The sequence below is a fragment of the Hyla sarda genome, chromosome 8 (assembly GCF_029499605.1).
Source record: "Hyla sarda isolate aHylSar1 chromosome 8, aHylSar1.hap1, whole genome shotgun sequence".
NCBI classification, from domain to species: Eukaryota; Metazoa; Chordata; class Amphibia; order Anura; family Hylidae; genus Hyla; species Hyla sarda.
In genome coordinates, this window is record NC_079196.1 from 33,255,050 (window position 1) to 33,279,092 (window position 24,043).

Here is a 24,043-nt window from a genome sequence, read left to right on the forward strand (position 1 = left end):
TGCAAAATTGAAAGAATTATGATTTTTTAAATGTAAGGAGGAAAAAAACGAAAGTGCCAAAACGGAAAAACCCCGTTAAAGTTTTAAAGTTTTTGTAAGTCCTAATACAACTTTGTCTATGGGGGAAAAAAAATAAAAAATAAAAAAAGTTATGGGTCATAGTGAGGAGGAAAAAAAAATGTTTGCCAAATAATATATTTGCTGGGTCATGAAGGGGTTAAAAAAAAAAGTTTAAAAAGGAAAATAAAAGTTTTGCTGCTCAATAAAGCTATGGCTCACGTTGTGACAGCTCTGCACACATGTGGCTATAAATGACCGTATTCTCAGCGGCCCCATGGATAAGCTCTGCGCTCCCCTGGTCGCCTTCCTCAGAGCTGCGCGCATTGAGCTCCCATCGATCCGCTCGGTACTCCATTGCCCAGGCACGCGGCGCGCGCTCTCCTCTTCTCCCATCGATGCGCCCGGCGGGTAGATTGGTCGTGTAATGTCAACACGCATCGATTAGCTCGGCGCTCCATTACCCAGCCCTCTGCTTTCTGTCCAATCTGGCGCCATTTTAGTCGGCGGGAGTTGGAGGGGGAGGTGTCAGCAGAGCGCGGGTAAATCCGGAGACTACTGCAGCAGCATCGGCGGCGGGGATAGCGGAGCTCCGGGGGAATCTGAGGCCTCCTCCCCGCCACTGTGGATATAAGGACGGGTGAGCCCGGGGTGAGGGCACGGGGGTCCCCCGTAGGTGTCATCTACTGATCATGTCAGATGTTTGTCTAGTGACAACTAGTTATAGTGTGCTAAAGAGGTTCTGCAGCAGCTGAGATTGGTGTACACCCCTATTCAGGAGAATAGTTTATGACTTGCGTGGAACTACAAGTCCCATCATGCCCATCTCTTATAGAACTGATTATGGGACCACGCGACTCCTTAAAGGGGGAGTCCGTATAGGTGTCAGAGGGGTCGTCTCCATGACTGTCAGACATTGGTGCCATTTAAAGCTGTGTTTCCCAACTAACAACTCCCAGTATGTTACCCCCTGCTGGGAATGCTGGGAGTTGTAGTTTTGCAACATCTGGAGGTCCACAGCTCTGAGACCACTGGACTAGACTCTTCTCTCACTTTCTGTATTAGATTCCTTAAAGAAGCATGTATTATGACTAAAAGTTATTTAGCCACAGCAGTGTTTCCCAACCTGGGTGCCTCCAGCTGTTGCAAAACTACAGCTCTCAGCATGCCCGGACAGCTGGGCATGCTGTGAGTTGTAGTTTTGCAACAGCTTGGAGACACCCTAGTTTGGTGACACTTATCTACAGCCAACAGCTGTCTGGGCATGCTGGGAGTTGTAGTTTTGCAACAGCTGGAGGCATCCTGGTTGGGCGACGCTGATCTAGGACAGGCACCCCCACAGATCCTAAGGGTGCGTTCACACTACGGAATTCTCGCGGCTGAATTCCGCGAGCGGAGATTCCGCCTGGCAGCCGCTGCCGGAGGTACTTCGGCGCCAGGGCCGCGGGGCACTGAGCCGTCGCCATTGACAGCTATGGTCCGCTCGCGGATTCCGCACAAAGAAGGAACATGTTTCTTTCTTTGCGCAGAACACTTTCAGCGGCGGAAATTCCGCAGTGTGAACGGGTCTCGCGGAAAAGTTCACACCGCGGAATTCCGCGGCAATTCTGTGGTATGAACGTACCCTAAGAAGGAAAATAGTCCCCTGAGTCAATTTCCCAAGCAGGGTGCCTCCAGCTGTTGCCAAACTACGACTCCCTGCATGCCCGGACAGCCAAAGGCTGTCCGGGCATGCAGGGAGTCGTAGTTTGGCAACAGCTGGAGGCACCCTGCTTGGGAAAGACTGTCCTGAGTGAATGGAGCAGTAGGATGTGTGTCTGACAACCACTCCATTGTCTATGGGACTGCAGAACTATAACTCCCAGCATCCTGCCTGTTTCGAGGATGAGTTCACACTACGTTTTTAGCAATACGGAACCGTATGGGGGGGGGGGGGGGGGACAAAAACCGGGCGCTGTAATCCAGCCGTATCCGGCCCGTATGTAATGCATTTCAATGAGCCGACCGGAGTCAAACGCGGACTCCGGTCGGCTCATTTTTTGCCCCATATACCGTTTTCCCACCAGACCTAAAACTGTGGTATAGAGAACCGTATACGTGGCTAAAATGAGCCGACCTGAGTCAGCGTTTTACTCCGGTCGGCTCATTGAAATGTATTACATATGGGCCGGATACAGGAGCGCCTGGTTTTCACTCCCCCCGGCCGTATACGGTCCCGTATTGCTGAAAATGTAGTGTGAACCTGTAGTTTTGGAACAGCTTTGGGGGGGCACTGGTGTTGTCTTTACTAGGGATCAATCGATTATCGGTTTGGCCATTATCGGTATGGGCAATTACCTTGCTGATAATGCTCCGGCCAGGGACGACCGCTGCCCCATTTCCTCACCCATCCCTGGTTTTATAATTACCTGTTCCCGGGGTCCGCGCTACTTCTGGCTCCTGCAGGGTCCTGCACTGTTGCTGACAGCAACTGAACTGACCGCTCAGGACACCGCCGGAGCCAGAAGTAGCGCGGACCCCGGGAACTGGTAATTATAAAATCGGGGATGGGGGAGGCAATGGGGCGGCGGCGGCGGTGGTTGGAGTCAGGATCGGCAGGGGGAGAGAGGAGGAGGAGGGCAGCGGCGGTCTCTGGCCAGAGGATAAGTAGGGGGGCGGTGGCAGCGGTGGTGGTGGTTGGACTCAGGAGGACCCCAGGACTGGCAGGGGGAGAGAAGCGAGTGGCGGCGGTGGTCTCTGGCTCTGCAAAAGCCGCTGCAGGTCATTGATTTAAAGCTCGCTTTCAATCATTGATCTGCGGGGGGGGGAGAAATAGCCGATAGCTTATACCGGAATACCGGTATAAGTTATCGGCTATCGGCTTGAAAGGTCGCATATTATCTGTATCGGCCCTAAAAAATCAATATCGGTCGATCCCTAGTCTTTGCAGGTGCACACACTGAGATCTACACTGCGGCTTGTGATGTGGTAATCCCGTCTCCTCCACCTGTGCGACACTTGTTACCCACCCATAATGGGGATAGGAGGGCAGTGGCAGCACCCGCACTAACAATAGCAGGTGCCAGGGGTGTCTTACGGGCCAGGATCATTCCCCTTGGGTCATACCATCATGCTCCTGGCTTCTCGGCCTTTTGGCTAAGATCAACCTTTCCTGTTAGGCCCCTTTCACACTACAGGTATCATCCTGCATTATTTTACAATAACGGATGAGAAAAAAAAAAGATGCAATAACTGGTAATAACGGATGATAAATATTGACCATCATCCATTATTTTTAATGTGTTTTTTTTTTTTTCTTAAAAAAAAACTGATGATCATCCGTTAACCAGTTACATCCGTTTTATTTTAAATCAGGTTTTTAACCCTTTTTTTTGTAAAAAGAAAAAAGAGAGAGAACAAACTTTCACTTACCTTCCTACGTTCCCCCGGAGCTCCGCAAAAGCTGATCTGCCGGGTTGTCTACTTCCTCTAATCCCTTAGCGCGGAATGTCACACGGCGCTTCAGCCTATCACCGGCAGTGTGACGTACCGGGCTAAGGGAAGTAGTAAGTAGACAGCCCGGCCGACCGATCAGCTGTTGCGGTGCTCCGGGGGAACGTAGGAAGGTAAGTGAAAGTTTTTCTTTATTTTTTATTTTTATTTTTTTGCAGCCCGGGCGGGATGGAATAGGAATAGCCCGCACCGGACATCTCCTTTTAAATTTTAATGTCCGCTTTTTCATCTGTTTTTTTTATTTAATTTTTTTATTTACCGGACCAAAAATTTGTGCATGCACCATATTTTTTGCCGTCAAAAATAACGGAAATTAGTAAAAACAGACATGCCTGTTAAAAATGATGTTAAAAAAAAAATCCCATTGACATGAATGGGATTTTTTGCCGGCTGTTTCCAGGACTTTTTGCCGGGAATAATAACGGAGATTTTTTACAGGATGACACCTGTTGTGTGAAAGGGGCCTAAGGCTGCTTTCACACTGTGTAATTGCTCCGTTACAAATGGACATTTTTTCCCCTTCAACTCTGTGAGCCATTAACGTCCCTTATTGTAATGGAGCATAACTGGAGTTATAACGGGCAACGAGGAGCCTATTCACTTGAATGAGATTCCTCTAACGTCCGTTATAACTCTTGTTATTGCGGCCGAAGATAGCGGGAGAAAAAGACGGCGCCATCCTTCAAGTTTGTCGCCCCACTTGAAGGATGGCACATAGCACACACTTTCTCTCTCAGCCTTCTGGGCACCCACCTTTAGTATCCTGGCCTTCCGGCTAGGATCAGGGAATTTTTATAGATCTGGTCAGATGTCCGGGCAGTATCAAACTGCGCACATCCACTTATTTTTTTTAATTCTGTGTCAGTGTCCATGTTTTGTGTTCCTTCGTGTGTCACTAGTATTGGTCAGGGTGCGGTAACCCTTCTGGGTGTCCCTCCTGCCGGTCTAGGCGAGGTGTTTGTGGCCATTAGGTTCCTCACCTCCCTGCCATGCCCCAGGCATCTTTGCTTCAGCAGGGGTGCCAAACCAGTTTTACTGGCTCCTTGGTGACAACTTTGTTTTTGCCCGGTTGTTCGCCGGGAGCTCATTTTGTCCCTGAGCAGCTTCAGTGAAAGGGGACATCGTACCTGGAGCCTTGCAGGTGCCTTTTGGCCCAGAGGTGAAGGGTTTGGTTTATTCTTTCACCAAAAGCTCAATGGCGCTCCTCCTCTTCTGAGCATTGTAGTTCGCCCGCAGAGCACTTTACATCCACATATGGGGTATTTCCATACTCAGAAGAAATGGTGTTACAAATTTTGGGGTTCTTTTTCTCCAATTACCCCTTGAGAAAATGAAAAATTTGGGGTAACACCAGCATTTTAATGAAGGAAAAAAAAATTATTTACACATCCGACTTTAACCAAAAGTCGTCAAACACCTGTGGGGTGTTAAGGCTCAGTGGACCCCTTGTTATGTTCCTTGAGGGGTGTAGTTTGCAAAATAGTATGCCATGTGTTTTTTTATTTTTATTTATTTTTCTGCTGTTCTGGCACCATTGGGGCTTCCTAAATGTGGCATGCCCCCCAAAAACCATTTCAGAAAAACTCTCCAAAATCCCATTGTCGCTCCTTCCCTTCTGAGCCTTGTAGTGCACCCACAGAGCACTTGACATACACATATGAGGTATTTCCTTACTCGAGAGAAATTGGGTTACAAATTTTGGGGGCTTTTTCTCCTTTTACCCCTTGTAAAATTTCAAAAACCTGGGTCTACAAGAACATGTGTGTTTTAAAAAATAAATAAATTAAGATCTTGAATTTTCCCTTTAACCTTGCTGCTATTCCTGTGAAACACCGAAAGGGTTAACACACTTTCTGAATGTAATTTTGATAACTTTGGGGGGGGGGGGGTGCAGTTTCTACAATGGGGTCATTTATGAGGTATTTCTAATGTGAAGATCCCTCAAATCCACTTCAAAACTGAACTGGTCCCTGAAAAATTCCGATTTTGAAAATTTTGTAAAAAATTGGAAAATCGCTGCTGAACTTTCAAGCCCTCTGATGTCTTCCAAAAGTAAAAACATGTCAACTTTATTATGGAAACATTAAATAGACATATTGTATTCATGAATCAAAATATAATTTATTTGGGATGTCTATTTTCCTTACAGACAGAGTTTCAAAGTTAGAAAAATGCATCATTTTCAAAATTTTCATGAAATTTTGGGATTTTTCACCAAGAAAGGATGCAAGTAACAACGAAAATTTACCACTATGTTAAAGTAGAATATGTCACGAAAAAACAATCTCTGAATCGGAATAATCGGTTAAAGCATCCCAGAGTTATTAATGCTTAAAGTGACAGTGGTCAGATGTGCAAAAAAGGGCTCAGTCCTTTAGGTGAAAAAGGGCTGAGTCCTTAAGGGGTTAAACTAAAGTAAATGTTGTTTAACAAATTAAATTTTTCCTTTTTTTTTTTTTTTTTTTTTTTTTTCTTGTTTTAATATCCAGGACAAAAATGGCTGCTGTTTTAGATGATTCACAATTGGTGCCTTTACTAGAAACTTTGGAGGACTCCTCTACCTCACACACAGAGAAGACAGATGCCTACCTCTCCATCGCCAAGTGAGTGCATGTAAAATCCAATAGGTTCACACCGTGTTTCCACTTTGTCGTCATTTCTCTGAAAATAGGATTCCGGCGCATACTGTGGCACAGAAGAGGGGGTGCTAAAAATTTATATATTTTTTATTTTATTCTTTATTATTTAATGCGCAAGAATACAAATTTTCAAAAACCATCTACTTCAATACAACAATTACCCTTACCCTTTTTTTTCCCCCTGAAGCAGTGTTTCCCCAATCAGGGTGCCTCCAGCTGTTGCAAAACTACAACTCCCAGCAAGCCCAGACAGCCTTCGGCTGTCTGGGCTTGCTGGGAGTTGTAGTTTTGCAACAGCTGGAGGCACCCTGGTTGGGGAAACCCTTTTCTACAGTATAAGCTAACCCTCTATTTTGTTCTCTTGATCTAGCCGTCTGAGTGGAGAGGATGGGAAAGCGTTCTCGGCTCTTGTCGGAAAACAATTCTCACGTCTTTACAAAGCTTTTAAGGTACAAAACAAACTACAAATGTTAAAGGGGTATTCCAGGAAAAACTTTATTTCTTTATTTTATATATAATCTCTCAACTGGCTCCAGAAAGTTAAACAGATTTGTAAAATAATTCTATTAAAAAAATCTTAATCCTTCCAATAATGATCAGCTGCTGAAGTTGAGTTGTTGTTGTTTTCTGTCTGGCCACAGTGCTCTCTGCTGACATCTATGCTTGTCTCTGGAACTGCACAGAGTAGAAGAGGTTTGCTATGGGGATTTGGTTCTACTCTGGACAGTTCCCGAGACACGTGTCATCAGAGAGCACTTAGACAGAAAAGAACAACTCCACTTCAGCAGCTCATAAGTACTGAAAGGATTAAGATTTTTTTAATAGAAGTAATTTACAAATCTGTTTAACTTTCTGGAGCCAGTTAATGTCAATGGGATTTTTTTTTATAACAATCCGTGAACATCCGTTTGCTCCCGTCTGCACTCATTTCCATATTATTTACGGCAGAAAAAATCGACACATGCAGTACTTTTTTTTTTTTTTCTGTCAAAAAACGGATACCATAAATTTAACATTGAAGTAAGTCTATGGAAAACGGATGAGCCTTTAATGTCATCCATTTGTATCTGTCTTTTTTATTTATTTTATTTATTAATTATTTTTTTACTTCTGAGCATGCTCAGAAATTATTATTTTTTTTTAACGGGAGAAGGCGACCGTGTGAACGCAGCCTTATGGCATTCCTGGTGACATAGGTTTATGACGGGTAACGTGTGTTTTTTTTTTTTTTTCAATGCCACGCCCCCTCAATGCAAGTCTATGGGTGTGGCCATGACTTCACAAGGGGGCGTGGTCGACCCACACAGTGTGAAAACAGCATTCAGAACACTTACGAACGCTGGCCAGTGGAGTACCCCTTTAAAAGCAAAGCTCTATCAGACTCTGTTTTAGGCTGGGTTCACACCACGTTTTTACAATACAGTTCCCAAATACATTTTCAATTTGAAAACTGTACGGAACCGTATTGTAAACCATATGCTTTGAAAAACGTACGCCAAATGATGCATCCGGTCGTTTTTCTTTTCCTGTACACAAAACCGTAGCACATATATATATATATATATATATATATATATATATATATATATATATATATATATATATAAAATATAAAATTTTTTTTTTTTTTTTTACATGGGAGTCAATGGGAACTGTGTGTGCGTACGGTTCCATCCGGTTTTTGACTTTGCACAGTTTATTTATATTTTTTATTTTTTGGAATTCAAACAACTGAAATTTTATTCATAATGGAGTGAAAAGTTAAAAACTTAAAAAAACGGATGCAACCGCACATAATTTTTCAAACCGTATACAGACTAAATCTTGTACACGTTTTGATACAGTTTAGTCAGGTTTTGAGGAATCGAAAACCTGATATTGGAACTGTATTGCAAAAATGTGGTGTGAGCCCAGCCTTAGGCTGTGTACTGCTGTTTTGCTCTCCTGTTCAAGGGCTGACACTACTGGAAGGAGCCATCTGTCACCCCATTGGGGTACCCCCCCAGAGACGCGCTTGACTGTGATTTATGCTGACAGACCAAATACAATGGAGGAGTGTAGAGATGCCATAATGGACCATACCCTCAGCCTGTTTCTTCTACCTTACAGATACACATTGCTCACCAGCATTCTGATCTCAATAATGCAGCACTTCAGACACTGGGATTTTGTGTTTTTAACAGTACGATAGCATCTGGCATATCAGGTAAGTAGTTTTTTATGCTACAGATTGTGCATTTTCCCTTTTTACAGTCTTTGTGTGTTACCTTTTTTAATGTTGTGTGTTGCTCATGTGCAGCTGTTTGTTTCCAGTATATCTTGTATACAGACATTTTCCATCAGGAAGGAAGTTCTTTGTACCTGGGATTTGGAAAAAGGCAACTTGTGGCACCTTAGCTTAGTAACTCTAGAATGGGCAAATTGCTTTATGCTTCTTTACTCTGTAGAACTTACAGTAAATTCGATTCGTCACAAACTTCTCAGCTCGGCAGTTGATGTCTTTTCCTGCATAAATTAGTTCAGCTTTCCGGTGCTCCCGTGGGCTGGAAAAGGTGGATACAGTCCTAGGAGACTCTTTCCTAGGACTGTATCCACCTTTTCCAGCCCACCGGAGCACCTGAAGGCTGAACTAATTTATGCAGGAAAAGTCAGCAACCGCCAAGCTGAGAAGTTCGTGACGAATCGAATTTACTGTAAGTTCGCTCATCTCTAGTCCTGGCCATGACGGAACCTGTGGATACCTAAGACGTTAATAGGGTCCTGATATTTTTGACATCAGGATTAATGCTGCAGATATATTGTGATATTCCTACTCTCAGAATACTTAGTGCCAGAGTGAACTCAGCCATAAAGCAAGTCTGTCAGGATACAGGATAAAAGATAAGTGTTAACATCTCTAAGGTTAATGGGAAATGTTAAAGGGGTACTCCACAGGAAAACTTTTTATTTTTATTTTATTTATTTAAGTCAACTGGTGCCAGAAAGTTAACACAGATTTGTAAATTACTTCTATTAAAAAATCTTAATCCTTCCAGTACTTCAGTTGCTGTATGTTCCACAGGAAGTTAATTTCTTTTTTTTTTTTTTTTTAATTCCCTTTCTGCCGGACCACAGTGCTCTCTGCTGACACCTCTGTCCATGTCAGGAATAGTCTAGAGTAGGAGCAAATCCCTATAGAAAACCTCTCCTGCGCCGGACAATACCTAAAATGGACAGAGGTGTCAGCAGAGAGCACTGTGGGTCAGACAGAAAGGAAATTCAAAAAGAAAAGAACTTCCTATGGAGCATACAGCAGCTTATAAGTACTGGAAGGATTAAGATTTTTTTGAATAGAAGTAATTTACAAATCTGTTTTAACTTTCTGGCACCAGTTGATTTAAAAAAAATAAAATAAAAATATCCAGGGGAGTACCCCTTTTTTTTTTTATTTTTTTTTATTTTTTAAAGGAGTGAAATTCTTTAAAATCCAACACTCTGCTCCCTGCTTCCACCTCCTGGACAGTTCCTGACACAGACAGAGGTGGCTGCGGGCAGTGTCAAGATGGATAGGAACTACACAACGTCCTCCCAGAGTGTACAACACCTGACTATACTGCAGTGTTTCCCAACCAGGGTGCCTCCAGCTGTTGCAAAACTACAACTCCCAGCATGCCCGGACAGCCGTTGGCTGTCCGGGCATGCTGGGAGTTGTAGTTTTGCAACAGCTAGAGGCCCCCTGGTTGGGGAAACACTGAACTACTGGAAGGTTTGACTGTTCTGACATGGTTGTAACTTAAAACTTGTATATGGCACAAGTTCTGAAATCAATTTTTATTTATTTATTTTTCTTCCTGAATACCCGTTTTAATGTGTATCTGTCACTTGCTTTAACCAACTAAGTCCACTGACAGTGTAATATTTTAGTTGTACTTTTTATTTTTTATTTTTGGTAACCCAGGTTCCGCCAAGCCCCTGAGCCTTAACACCAGTCTCCTGTGACGTCATGCCGCCAATGGCTTCTGACACACAGGGCTCTCCTGCAATCGGCGGTCTTATGTGCGTTGCCTGCGCTCTCAATAGGGATGTCCTGCATAAGGGCACTAACACCTATAACATGCTCAGCAATTTTCAGATGGTTAAAGCAAGTGACGGATGCCTATTAATGTTACTGATAGCTCCCCCTGTACTACTTAGGGTCATTTGCGACTAAACCCTACTCGTGTGTTTTCCCTTGTAGCATCTGATGTGCAGGAATTGCTATCTACACTAAACAGTATTGCCGTGAAAGCAGTCGATAAAAACTCATGCACTAGAGCACTTTGGGTGATTTCGAAACAAAACTTCTCTCCAGAAGAAGTTGGGAAGGTGGTAAGTGATCATTTGTGTTTTTTATTTTATTTTTATATTTTGACTCCAGCTTTTACATTTTTTTTTGGATAAAGGAGATCTGCAGCTAGGGGATAAGTGTTTGATTGCGGGGGTCCGACTGCTGGGACCCCCATGATCTCCCATATGTGGACCAGGCACTGCCACGGCTCTGCGCGATCGTTGACCTCTATTCAGCTCTGAGAGAGGTGGGGGTGCACGAACACTGCTTCTCTACCTCTCCCATAGAGATACATGAAGGGGACGTGTTCATACTGGACATGGTGGGGGGGGGGGGGGTCTCAGCGGTCAGACCCCCCCCCGCGATCACTTATCCCCTATCCTGTGAATGGGGCATGCATAGGCAACCTTCAACACGGCAGATGTTTTGGACTACATCTCCCATGATGCTTTTGCAGCATTTTGGCTGAAGGAGCATCATGGGAGATGTAGTCCAAAACATCTGCAGTGCCAAAGGTTGTCTACGCCTGGGATAGGGGATACGTTTTATATACCGCTGCAGATCTCTTTTAAAAGTGCGTGCAGTGTCCCCTGTTTCGGTGTAATACGAACCCTCTTGTCTTTTAGGTACCCTCTATACTTTCTACATTAGAAAATGTACTTAATAAAGATGTGCAGTCAGTTGTCATTGCATATGAAGCACTGAATGTCATCATAAGGTAAGAAGATAAACCTGTTTCTTCAGTATCAGAACCTGATCCATTGGGGGAGATTTATCAAAACGTTGCCCAGTTGCCCATAGCAACCAATCAGATCGCTGCTTTCATTTTCAACAAGGCCTCTGCAAAATGAAAGAAGCGATCTGATTGGTTGCTATGGGCAACTGGACAACTTTTCCTCTGCACAGGTTTTGCTAAATCTCCCCCCCCCCCCCCCCCCCCATTGTATCCATTTGCCTGGATTGTAAAATTCTTACAAGATTCATGTATCAGTCATTGTTGACATAACGAGTCGGACTCCTGCAGATTTCACTACACCTGAGTGACTATCTAATATATGGGGGATTTTTAGCCCTCCCTACCCCTCTGGACAGCGGGTGGGGGTGATGGAGAAGGATTACGCATATTGGATTTTACTATGTCTAATCCCCCGTGATCAAAGTTCTGGCAGCGACTTATTTCCCTATTGAGAACGTGTGTATTTGTGGGACAAGTATTGATACGTCTTGAATTTTGAGTAAGGGTGGGTTCACACTACGTTTTCCCCCATACGGGAGCGCATACAGCAGGGGGGAGCTAAAACCTCGCGCTCCCGTATGTCATTCATTTCAATGAGCCGGCCGGAGTGAAACGTTCGGTCCGGTCGGCTCATTTTTGCGCCATATGCGCTTTTACAACCGGACCTAAAACTGTGGTCAACCACGGTTTTAGGTCCGGTTGTAAAAGCGCATACGGCGCAAAAATGAGCCGACCGGACCGAACGTTTCACTCCGGCCGGCTCATTGAAATGAATGACATACGGGAGCGCATACGGTGACATACGGGAGCGCGAGGTTTTAGCTCCCCCCTGCTGTATGCGCTCCCGTATGGGAGAAAACGTAGTGTGAACCCAGCCTAACCAAGAGAATTGTGCAAACGTTAGAAACCATTCCGCATCTGACATTGATCATTCAGCTTTCATAAATTCTCCCCAGGTTCTTATTAATTCATCTATAGGGCCCAAGATAGCCGTACACATTATGGGGGGAAATCTATCAAAACCTGTGTAGCGGAAAAGTGTTGCAGTTGCCCATAGCAACCAATCAGATGGCTTCTATCTTTTTTAGAGGCCTGTGAAAAATGAAAGTGATCTCACTGGTTGCTATGGGCAACAGCACCACTCTTCCTCTACACAGGTTTTGATAACTCTCCCCTTATATCTTTTGTCTGAGGATTAAGATCATTGGAAGGTTAGAGATGAGCGAACTTACAGTAAATTCGATTCGTCACAAACTTCTCGGCTCGGCAGTTGATGCCTTATCCTGCATAAATTAGTTCAGCTTTCCGGTGCTCCGGTGGGCTGGAAAAGGTGGATACATTCCTAGGAAAGATTCTCCTAGGACTGTATCCACCTTTTCCAGCCCACGGGAGCACCTGAAAGCTGAACTAATTTATGCAGGATAAGTCATCAACTGCCGAGCCGAGAAGTTTGTGACGAATCGAATTTACTGTAAGTTCGCTCAGCTCTAGTGACAGTCTGTGTTAATATACATTAGATTACTATTTTATTCGATCCACAAATATTAAAGGAGTATTCCAGGAAAATTATGAATCAACTGGCTCCAGAAAGTTAAACAGATTTGTAAATGACTTCTATTAAAAAAAATCTTAATCCATCCAATAATTATCAGCTGCTGAAGTTGAGTTGTTTTTTTCTGTCTGGCAACAGTGCTCTCTGCTGACATCTCTGCTTTTCTCGGGAACTGCACAGAGTAGAAGAGGTTTGCTATGGGGATTTGCTTCTACTCTGGTCAGTTCCCGAGACACGTGTCATCAGAGAGCACTTAGACAGAAAAGAACAACTCAACTTCAGTAGCTCATAAGTACTGAAAGGATTAAAAAAAAAAAAAATTTTAATAGTAATTTACAAATCTGTTTTAACTTCCTGGAGCCAGTTTATATAGAAATTTTTTTTCCTGAAATACCCTTTTACCTAGTTTTTTATAATTTTTTTTTTTTCCTGGATTCCGCTTTTTAATTCCGAAGCAATGCTATCATTGTCATTAATATAATGTAAGTTCTTAGTTTTTTGTCCTGGTTGTACTTTGGCTGTTGATAAACATGTCCAACCGGATTCTTCCATCTGCAGATACTTTGTGCACAGATATCCGTTTATATATAGTCTTCACTGTGTTTTCAGGCTTCTGGAACAGACCCCAGCACAGATGACTACAGAGGCTGCGAGATGGGCCAAGTTGGTCATTCCTCTAGTCGTTCACGCTGCACCGAAGGTTCGGATAAGAGCAGCAACGGTCCTAGAAATTGGGGTCCCGCTTTTGCTTCAGAAACAGCCAGAGGTCTCAGCTCTTACAGAACAGCTCATGACCTCGGTGAGTAATCTCAATCGTGTTGTATACAGATGCCACCCCCTACAGCCGGCCATACACATTATGGTTGGTGAGACCTGATGGTTTAAGTGGGATTGGCTGACGTCTAAGGTGTTTGATGCTTCCAAGTGGCAAATGTCGGAGGAGGGAACAGTTTAGTATGTTGGGTTTCAAAATTCACAATAACTTGGTTCTCAGGGGTTTAGGCCAATGTTTCCCCAACCAGGGTGCCTCCAGCTGTTGGAAAACTACAACTCCCAGCATGCCCGGACAGCCGTTGGCTGTCCGGGCATGCTGGGAGTTGTAGTTTTGTAACAGCTGGAGGCACCCTGGTTGGGAAACACTGATTTAGGCACTGGCGTAGGAGTCTGGCAGCGGCTTTTTCAACATTAAGAAAACGTGCCCACTCAGCAAAGAGGGTGGGGGAGGAGAACTGCCCTATCGACTATTTAACTCCTTAACGACTTAGGACGTATATTTTACGTCCTGCGCCAGCTCCTGCGATATAACGCAGGGTTACGCGGTGACCCCCGCGTCATATCTGGTCGTCCCGGGGGCTAATTCCGGAAATCACCGATTGCGATGATACCCGATGTAAACCCTTCAGACACAGCGATCAAAGTTGACCGCCGCGTCTGAAGTGAAACCGAAAGCATCCCGGCAGCCCAGGCGGGCTGTTCGGGACTGCCGCGGTTATATCGCAGCGTCCCCAACAGCTTACAGGACACTAGGAGCATCCCTACCTGCCTCCTGCGTGTCCGATCGCCGAATGACTGCTCTGTGCCTGAGATCCAGGCAGGAGAAGTCGAGCGGCGATAACACCGATCAATGCCATGTTAATGCATGGCAGTGATCAGTGTAGGAAATCGGTGTGTGCAATTTTATAGCCCCCTATGGGGGCTATAACATTGCAGAAAATAAGTTAAAATAGTGTTAAATGTGATTTAACCCCTTCCCTAATAAGTCAGAATCACACCCCTTTGCCCATTAGAGAAAAAAAAATGATGTAAATAAACATATGTGGTATCGCTGCGTGCGTAAATGTTTGAACTTTAAAAATACATTGCTAATTAAACCGCACGGTCAATCGCGTACACGTATAAAAATTCCAATGTTCAAAATAACGTATTTTTGGGCACTTTTTATGCCATTTTTAAAAAGCTATCAAAAAGTCTGATCAAAACAAAAATGGTACCGATAGAAACTTGAGATCACGGCTAGAGATGAGCGAACTTACAGTAAATTCGATTCGTCATGAACTTCTCCGCTCGGCAGTTGATGACTTTTTTCCTGCATAAATTAGTTCAGCTTTCAGGTGCTCCGGTGGCTGGAGACTCTTTCCTAGGACTGTATCCACCTTTTCCAGCCCACCGGAGCACCTGAAAGCTGAACTAATTTATGCAGGAAAAGTCATCAACTGCCGAGCCGAGAAGTTTGCGACGAATCTAATTTACTGTAAGTTCGCTCATCTCTAATCACGGCGCAAAAAATGAGTCCTCATACCCCCCATATGCGGAAAAATAGTTATAAGGGTCAGAAGATGACATTTTTAAACGTATGAATTTTCCTGCATGTAGTTATGATATTTTCCGGAAGTACGACAAAATCAAACCTATGTAAGTAGGGTATCTTTTTAACCGTATGGACCTACAGAATAATAAGGTATTAGTTTTGCCAAAAAAATGCACTGCGTAGAAACAGAAGCCCCAAAAGTTACAAAATGGCGTTTTTTTTTCTATAATTTTGTCGCACAATGATTTTCTTCAGATTTGCCGTGGATTTTTGGGTAAAATGTCTGTCATTACAAAGTAGAATTGGTGGCGCAAAAAATAAGCCATCACATGGATTTTGGTGCAAAATTGAAAGGGTTATGATTTTTAAAAGGTAAGGAGGAAAAAACGAAAATTCTACAACTAAAAAAAATGTCCATTAGGGTTTAAATATATGGCCAGATCTCAGCGATCTACAAGTAATGTGATGGAGTTTAGTGTTAACTTTCTTTCTTTTTTTAAATCCAGAAAATTATTGGCGAGCTCCACAAACTCTTCACATCTAAGAATGAGACGTATGTGCTGAAGCTGTGGCCCTTGTTTGTGAAGCTTTTGGGAAAGGTAATGACTGTCAACAATTCTGGGTCACTGGTTGGGATTCTTTGACTGTCATTTATGGTTTTCAACTCTCTTTGGATTGTAGACGTTACATCGTAGCGGCAGCTTTATCAACTCTTTACTTCAGCTAGAAGAACTGGGTTTTCGAAGCGGAACCCCAGCAGTGAAGAAAATAGCATTTATCGCTTGGAAAAGTCTTATCGATAACTTTGCCTTAAATCCAGGTAATATCTAAGTGGGAACTGCTTTATGTTGGGGAATCCCAGGTGTTTGTAGTTTCTCCCTAGCCGAAACGGGGCTAAAAATGCAGAACAAAAGGTTAATAGTGATATTTATTACAGCATCAGGGCACCCTTTTCAGTTTGCTCCATATTCTGTTGCTTATACAGTGGTTGCTTATACGATGGTAATCCGTTCCAAATGGACCATCGTTTGCTGAGGGATCCGTGCAATGTAAAGTATAGGACAGTGGTCTACAACCTGCGGACCACTAGATGTTGCAAAACTACAACACCCAGCATGCCCGGACAGCCAACGGCTGCTGGGAGTTATAGTTTTGCAACATCTGGAGGTCCGCAGGTTGAAGACCACTGGTATTGGAGGTTGTACTCACCTGTCCCAGCCGCTCTGGACCATCACCGCTGCACTGGATGTCGCCGTCCATCGCTGTCGCCGCGTCCCTGAGGTGTCCCCGATGCTCCGGCAAGGCCTCTGCTTCCCCGGCATCCTCGCTCTCTGTCGCCGCCATCACGTCGCTACGCACGCAGCTCCTATTGGATGACGGGACGGCGTGCACAGCGACGTGATGACTATGATTGACAGCGCCGACAATGCAGGGGATCCTGAAGAGGACGCGTCGGAGCCCCGAGGACAGGTAAGTGATCGTCAGCGGACCACACGGGGCACTGTAAACGGCTATCCGGTGGCAGCTGAAGCAGTCTGCGCTGCCGGATAGCCGTTTATACGATGGCCCCGACATACAAAAGCATTGTATGTTGATGCTGCCTTCAACATGCGATGGCCTCTGAGAGGCCATCGCATGTTGAAATGATCGCATGTCGGGGCCATCGTAGGTCGGGGGGTCACTGTATAATAGTAAGATTTTATAGTGTGTGAGTGCTTGGAGGAAACCCATTCAAATGCTTCCTTCTCAGCATATACCACAGACAGCTGCCACGTATTCTACAGAACAAGAGGAGAGGGAGATATGTTCACAGGGTAGTAATATGGGCCTTTTTATTTTCATTTTTTTTCCTCTATGCAATAGCAGTCGGTTATACTGTTCCATACTTTGTTTTTTTTTTATTTTTTATGGTGAACCTTCCTGATTGATAACTTAAAGGAGTAGTCCAGTAAAACCTATATCCTATCCTAAGGATAGGGGATAGATATCAGATTGCGGCAGGTCCGGCCACTGGAACCCCCTGCGATTTTCCCGTATGTGCCCCTGGCTCTCGGGCCGCAGTATTGACCCCCGTACTAAGGCGGACGATACGCCCCCTCAATACAGCGCTTTGGCAGAGCCAGAGATTGCCATAAGATAGGGGATAAGATGTCTGATCGCGGGGATGCAGCACCCACCTGTAAGCACTGCAGGAAGCGCTGCAGGCTCTGTGTTATGCCTCCCGACCACAGGGACGGAGTATCATGACATCATGACTCCGCCCCTGTGTGACATCACGCCCAGCCCCCTCAATGCAAGTCTATGGGAGGGGATGTGATGGCCGTCGCTCCCCCTCAGATAGACTTACACTGAGGGGTCGGGGCGTGACGTCACACGGGGGCAGAGTCATGACGTCGTGACACTCTGTCCCCGTAGTATAACAGGCATCCCTGGGAGGCATAACACCAAGAGCTTCCAGCAGTGCTTACAGGTGGTTTCTGCATGCTAGATTGCGGGGGTCCCCAGCGGTGGGACCCCCGTGATCTGACATCTTATCCCCTATCCTTTGGATAGGGGATAAGATGTCTTGGGGCCGGAGAACCCCTTTAATGGCGGACATCCATGCGATCGCTGATGTCTGCCATTACCGGCGGGTCCCTGGCTGCTATCAGTAGCCGGGACCTGCTGCCCATGACCCGAGCATCGCTCCGATGGTCATGTATAGGGCGTAAATGTACGTCCTGATGCGTTAAGTACCACCGCACCAGGACTTAAATTTACATTTACGGGTTAATGCAGTAAAAAAAATGGACTATTGTGATAGACTATGCTGTTTGATTGGAGCCCTTTGATATATTTAGGATGTACTTGGGGAGCTTATTCTGGCGCTTTCTACACAAAGCATCTATCACAAACGTAATGTATATGGGCCAACAATGGGGTTCTCCTGTGTGCCAATCCCTTTATTTGGATTTGACTGTTCCTACATTTGTGTCCATCTGGTTGTTCTGGAAATCAGCTTCCTGGGGGAGATTTATCAAAACTTTGGTAGAGGAAGTGGTGCAGTTGCACCAATCGGGTTGCTTCTTTTTTCACAAGTTTCTTTAAAAATGAAAGAAACAAGCTGGTTGCCATGGGCAACTGCACCACTCTTCCTCTACACAGGTTTTGATAGACCCCCCAACCCCCCCTCCCCCCCACTGTGGATTTTGGTCTTTCTTCTGTGTTCACATAATCCTTATAATGTACATTTTCCTTATTTCATCAGATATACTCTGCAGTTCCAAGCGACTAAAACTACTTATGCAGCCGTTAAGTTCTATCCATGTTAGGACGGAGATTTTGGCTCTCACCAAAGTTGAAGTGTGGTGGTATCTGGTGAAGCGTTTGGGCTCTCAGCTGCCTGTACACTTTGAACAGGTAACTGGGCTTAAAGTTATGATGATCCTCCATCCTGGGCTACAGGAACTTACTTGTGGTATTAACTAATTCACGTTCTGTCTTTATTTCGGTCACACTTTTGCCATTTGACGAAAAGTGATGTTGGAAATTGAATGGAAAAAAGTCTTCTGCTTAGAATTGGGGATGATGGTAAAATCCTTATTTGTGATATTTACATCTTCAGGTCTGTCTACCGCTCATTCAGAGCGCACTAAGTGTCGAATCCTCTCAAACGCCTTTACGCACGCCCAACCAGAGTCTGATGGCATCAACGCCTCTTCAGAAAGGTAATGCATAATCCATAATCACATGTAGTGTGGAAGGTGGCTATTATGTTATCTTCCCACACTTAAATGCTTGTGATCAATATGTTAATGTCATTTAAGTAGATTTTTGACATGTCATTCATTTGCACCGATTCACTCCCCTGCTGTCTGATGCTTTCCATTGTATTCTGGTTATTCAGGAAACAAAAACTTGAAATTTTTCTGGGCGCTGGTTCTCCAATGTAGGAAGTTGGACACAGTTTCAAGTCCAAAAGATATTTTATTGCACTAAAACGCGTTTCCGGTCCAGACAGGACTCTTACTCAGGTAAGGTCAAGCACAGACCAGAAACGTGGTGTTTTAGTGACATAAAATATCTTTTGGACTTGAAACTGTGTCCAACTTCCTACTTTGGAGAACAAGCGCCCAGAATAAGCTCAAGTTTTTGTTTCCTGAATCTCCTTCCCACCGGACTAGCGGAGCTAAGACCGGACTAGCTGAGGCTGCAGGCTCCATATCTTAATCTAGATGTCTTCTGAGGTGTTGTGCTCTGAGCGCAACAATATCTGGCAAGTGGTTTTCCATCTACCTCCTGCTCATTATTGTGACTTACTTCACTAGGGGCGTGTATGGCTCTTTTCTTCTCTTTCTCTGCTACATTATATTCTGGTTGGGTTTTACAGACAGCCAGGAAGTGAGGTGCGCTGCCGTGCGCTTTACCCCCGTTCCAAAACTACAAATCCCATCATGCACAGACAGTTTTGCAACTGAGGCACTTTCCTTTAAAGGGGTAATCTTCCCTTAGACATCCAAGGATAGGGGATAAGATGTCTGATTGCTGGGGACCCCAACGATCTTCCTACTGCACCTTGCATTCGTTTAGAGCGTCAGATGCAGCGCCGGAGGCTCGTGACGTCACGGTCACGCCTTGCTGATGACGACATGGCTACGCCCCCTCAATGCAAGTCTATGGGAGGGGGCGTGACGTCCGTCACGCCCCCTCCCATAGACTTGCATCGAGGGGGCATGGTTGTGATGTCGCGAGCCTCCGCCATGCATCGCTAGTCATCCGGCATGGAGCGAAGTTCACTCCGTGCACCGGATGTCTTGGATGCCGCAGCCGAGATCACAGGGGTCCCCAGCAGCGGGACCCCTGCAATCAGACATCTTATCCCCTATTCTTTGGGTAAGGGGATAAGATTTTTAGGGGCAGGAGTACCCCTTTTAAGGCTATGTTTTACACAATTCATTGAAAAGTGAAGCATATTTTATTTCTTTCCCTGGTATTCTAGGAAGCTTCCCTTTCAGTCCAGCAACCCCAAAAATAAACCTAAATTCCAGCCTTCTGGCGACTGTCGCGTTTCCGTCAGTTCACCTCTTGGGCATTGAGATGATGCTGCATTTCCTCCTGGGTCCGGACGTTGTTGAGTTTGCTGCTCGGCACAAGCTTGTGCTTAGTTTAGGTATGTATTATCAAATCATGATATACACAAAAGATCAACAATTTGTGGCTCTTTAAATCTTATTAACCCTATAAACCTTAGAGCCCCTCCAGCATCGCTTGATCAGCAGCTCGTCGTTCTTCTGTAAACATGCAAGTACTCTGCTTGGTTCTGTACAGGATGGATTTATCACCATAGGAAAAGATGCTTCAGGTAAAGTGTATATTTCTGCTCCGTTAATTTATCTTATTGGAGAAGTTGTTTTTTGGGGTATCTTGAGTGCAAATTTTCATTGTTCTAATCTTTCAGGTGCTGTTCTACATTCTGTGTGGAAGGACATGATAGAATTTGTAAAGGCAGCAATGGAAACAGGTATTTAAAGCTTCATACCAATCAGATCACAGAAAAAAACAGTTATGTTGCTCAGTACAGTGACCCCTCGACTTATGATGGCCTCGACATATGATCATTTCAACATATGATGGCCTTTCAGAGCCCATCGTATGTTGAAGGCAGCCTCGACATATGATGCTGCTGTGTGTCGGGGCCATCGTGCAGACAGCTATCTGACAGCGCTGACAACTTCAGCAAATGACAGATAGTTGTATAATGTGTCCCGTTTTGCCTCCTGTTACTCACATGCTGTCCTGCTAACTCATACAGGCTTCCACTGTGAGCTCCGTGTAACCCCCCCCCAGTGCAGCCATAGCCAATAGCCTGCAGAATCTTGCTGCAGGCATCCAATGAGCTGCTGGCTGCCCTCCCCTTCCTTTCCTATAGAGCTGTAGTCGGCAGGATGGTAATGGAGGACATTCTGTCCCCCCCTGAAGGTATTTAAAGAACTGTACAGTACTGTATGCGATGTCACACATCACATACAATACATATACACTATACACCCCATACATCAATGTTTCTCTATCAGTGTGCCTCCAGCTGTTGCAAAACTATAACTCCCAGCATGCCCAGACAGTCAATGGCTGTACATGCATGCTGGGAGTTGTAGTTGTGCAACAGCTGGAGGCACCCTGGTTTGTTAAACACTCCCCATACACTCCACATACAATGGTCATCCCAGAACCAATTAGCAGTTTCCCATAGAGATATGTATTCAACATACAATGGTTCCAAGGCCCCAGAACCAATTACCATTTTTTCATAGACATATGTACTCGACATATGATGGTTTCAACATATGATGGTTCTCCTGGAACCAATTAATATCATATGTTGAGGGACCACTGTACTTCATCCTGATCACGTTCATATAACTTTTGTGTCTAGCTTCTGTATTTCTTTTATAATCTTATATCAGATCACAATGAATTTCCATCTTCTCTCAGGCAGGGGGCGTGTCCCTCTCCTGCCCTCACTGTACATGACTGAACTTCCTCCCTCACTGTGTGACGGAGCTGTCAGCCAATCACTGCACTCTGCTCTGTAACCCTTTCCTCTCTGGTTTTATGCTGCACATGTTACGCAGAGAGGGAGGATTACTGTTACACAGTCAGTGGTCTCCAACCTGCAGACCTCCAGATGTAGCAAAACTACAACTCCCAGCATGCCCGGACAGCCAACGGCTGTCCGGGCATGCTAGGAGTTAGTTTTGCAACATCTGGAGGTCCGCAGGTTGGAGACCACTGCACTGTGTAGTAGAGCCCTGCCCAGGACTGGTTTTTCAATCCTGCTCCAGCCTGCTCCCAATTATTATTATTATTATTATTTATTATTATTTATTATTATTATTTATATATATATATATATATATTAATATATATATATATATATATATAATTTTTTTTTTTTTTTTGTCCAATCCCGTCCACTAACATAGGTATGTAGACACACTGGTGTAATGCTCTGCACATACTCCCCATGGATAACAGTGTGTGTAGTACACACATTGCTATACATTGGGGTATGTGCAGAGCATTGCACTGTAGTGTATGTACGGATGTGAATAGCAGTGACTGTGCAGACTCGGACGCCCTAGGTCACTGACCGATGCAATGCTCTGCACATACCCCCACCTGTATAGAAATGTACACTACACACACTGCTATACACGTGGTGGGTATGTGCAGACTGCAGAGCATTTCACCATTGGGTCTGAAGAAGACACTAGGGTGCAATGTGCTGCAGTGCACTTACCCCAATGTGAATAGCAGTGTAGACAGAGGCCCTGGATGGGAGGATCACTGATGGATGCAGTCACTTACATACCCAGCCAGGGCTGCAGCACAGCGCATTGTGTGTGAATTGTAAGTAACATTGGTGGCAGCTCTGACCTACCAGGCTGGCGGGAGAAGATGGAGTACAGAGTACTCGCCTTACTACTGGGGTGAAACACTGTAACCTCCTCCTTATGTAATCACCTTACTACTGGGGTGACACACTGTAACAAACCTCCTCCTCATGACATCATTTTTTTTTTTACTACTGAGGTGCACATTGTATCACCACTCCCCTTGCCATCTCCTTACTACAGGGGTACATGTTGCTGTATGAGGGTGTAGATGCTGTCACACTTGCTCCTCCTTTATGCTATGGATGGAGCTGTGCACTCAATCCTTCTCCTTCTCGATGCTGGGGAGGTGTGGGGGTGTGGCCTCCTCTCAGCCAATCGCAGCATCTCACTCACTGCCTGTCCTCTTCTGCTCTGTTTTTTGGAGATCCTCACACAGGTAGAGCACACAAAGTATAGGATAGGCTGGGATGGTAAGGGGGAGCTCTAAGATCTTCCAGGTGATGGCATTTAAACAGCTCGGCCCCTCCTCCTTGACACATGGCTGATAAAGTGTTTGTTCGTTTCTTTTTTTTTTTTTTTTTTTTTTTTTTTTTAGTTTGACAGTAGAAAGTACAGCCAACAGATTCTGTTTTCAAATGGGTAACCCCATAGCAAACATCTATTTAAAAAAACAAAAAAAAGCTTTGTAGCCGGGAATACTCCATTTTTTTTTTTATCCTGTTTATTACTCAGGAAATAGGACAGCATCTGGGTCAAAAATGTTTGTTCTGGTGAACGTGTGACGATAGTAGACATAAATGACATGCATAACCTCTGCAAATCTTGAAGTTCTATTTTTAGGATGGTTTTACACCTCTTGTGCTCAAGCTGTTCCAGATTTGTCAGAATCGCTATTTAATTAGTTTTTATTTTTGCTAATAGGAAACAAGAAGGAGAGGCAAGGTTCCGAAGTCCTGACATGTTTGCTGGAAGCTTTGAAGAACATTATAGTATCTGATGCTCTTCAAGTGGAGAAGTGTCTGGTAAGTACGTAACCAGAACTGATAGATTGGAATACTTTAATACTATATTCAGATTTTTTTTATTTTTTAATATTTTGCTCGGACGCTCTTCATTGGGGCACACAGCGTCAGTATAGATGTCCCCCAATGAAGGCTACAAGAGATTTTACAGTGAGTACAAAAAATCTCCTTTTTTTTTTTTCTTTTCCCCAGAGTCTGCTTGAATGCACAGTGAAGGGACTACCTCAAAAAGTGTTGGCATCTGCAGCTTATCAGGTGGCAAATATGGATCTTCTTAATGTAAGAGATAGCATTAGCTGTTTGCCACTTCACTTGTTTTGGATCAGTCTGTTGCACTAATGTGAAGGACCACTAACTCTAAAATCTGACTTTAAGGGGTATTCCAGCCATTGGTATGTATACAACTCTGTAAATCTGCTATCTGTTCTTCCTGGGCAGTCTACATTTTTCTTGAAACAACAAATTTTATACCATTCCATGGAAGTAAATACATAATTTCTTAAAGGGTACCTTTCATCAAAAAAACTTTTGATGTATTATACAGGGTGGGCCATT

The 24,043-nt window shown here is 44.5% G+C and overlaps 1 protein-coding gene across 3 annotated transcripts in view; it reads left to right on the top strand.

The window, feature by feature from the left end:
- Positions 1-560: 560 nt before the first annotated feature.
- RIF1 (replication timing regulatory factor 1) overlaps positions 561-24,043 on the top strand; it is a 57,623-nt gene continuing 34,140 nt past the window's right edge. The window contains exons 1-16 of one of the 3 annotated variants that reach the window (XM_056534426.1): positions 561-697; positions 6,039-6,152; positions 6,559-6,637; positions 8,298-8,394; positions 10,405-10,535; positions 11,121-11,212; positions 13,392-13,581; positions 15,597-15,689; positions 15,772-15,910; positions 18,338-18,489; positions 18,695-18,797; positions 20,069-20,239; positions 20,321-20,431; positions 20,528-20,590; positions 23,388-23,488; positions 23,681-23,767. In XM_056534426.1, coding sequence (XP_056390401.1) covers positions 6,046-6,152; positions 6,559-6,637; positions 8,298-8,394; positions 10,405-10,535; positions 11,121-11,212; positions 13,392-13,581; positions 15,597-15,689; positions 15,772-15,910; positions 18,338-18,489; positions 18,695-18,797; positions 20,069-20,239; positions 20,321-20,431; positions 20,528-20,590; positions 23,388-23,488; positions 23,681-23,767 — 1,716 coding nt within the window. In that variant the 5' untranslated portion in view covers positions 561-697; positions 6,039-6,045. Of the gene's footprint in view, positions 709-6,038; positions 6,153-6,558; positions 6,638-8,297; positions 8,395-10,404; positions 10,536-11,120; positions 11,213-13,391; positions 13,582-15,596; positions 15,690-15,771; positions 15,911-18,337; positions 18,490-18,694; positions 18,798-20,068; positions 20,240-20,320; positions 20,432-20,527; positions 20,591-23,387; positions 23,489-23,680; positions 23,768-24,043 lie in introns of all 3 variants that reach the window. The other 2 variants (XM_056534428.1, XM_056534427.1) reach the window with 2 other exon arrangements.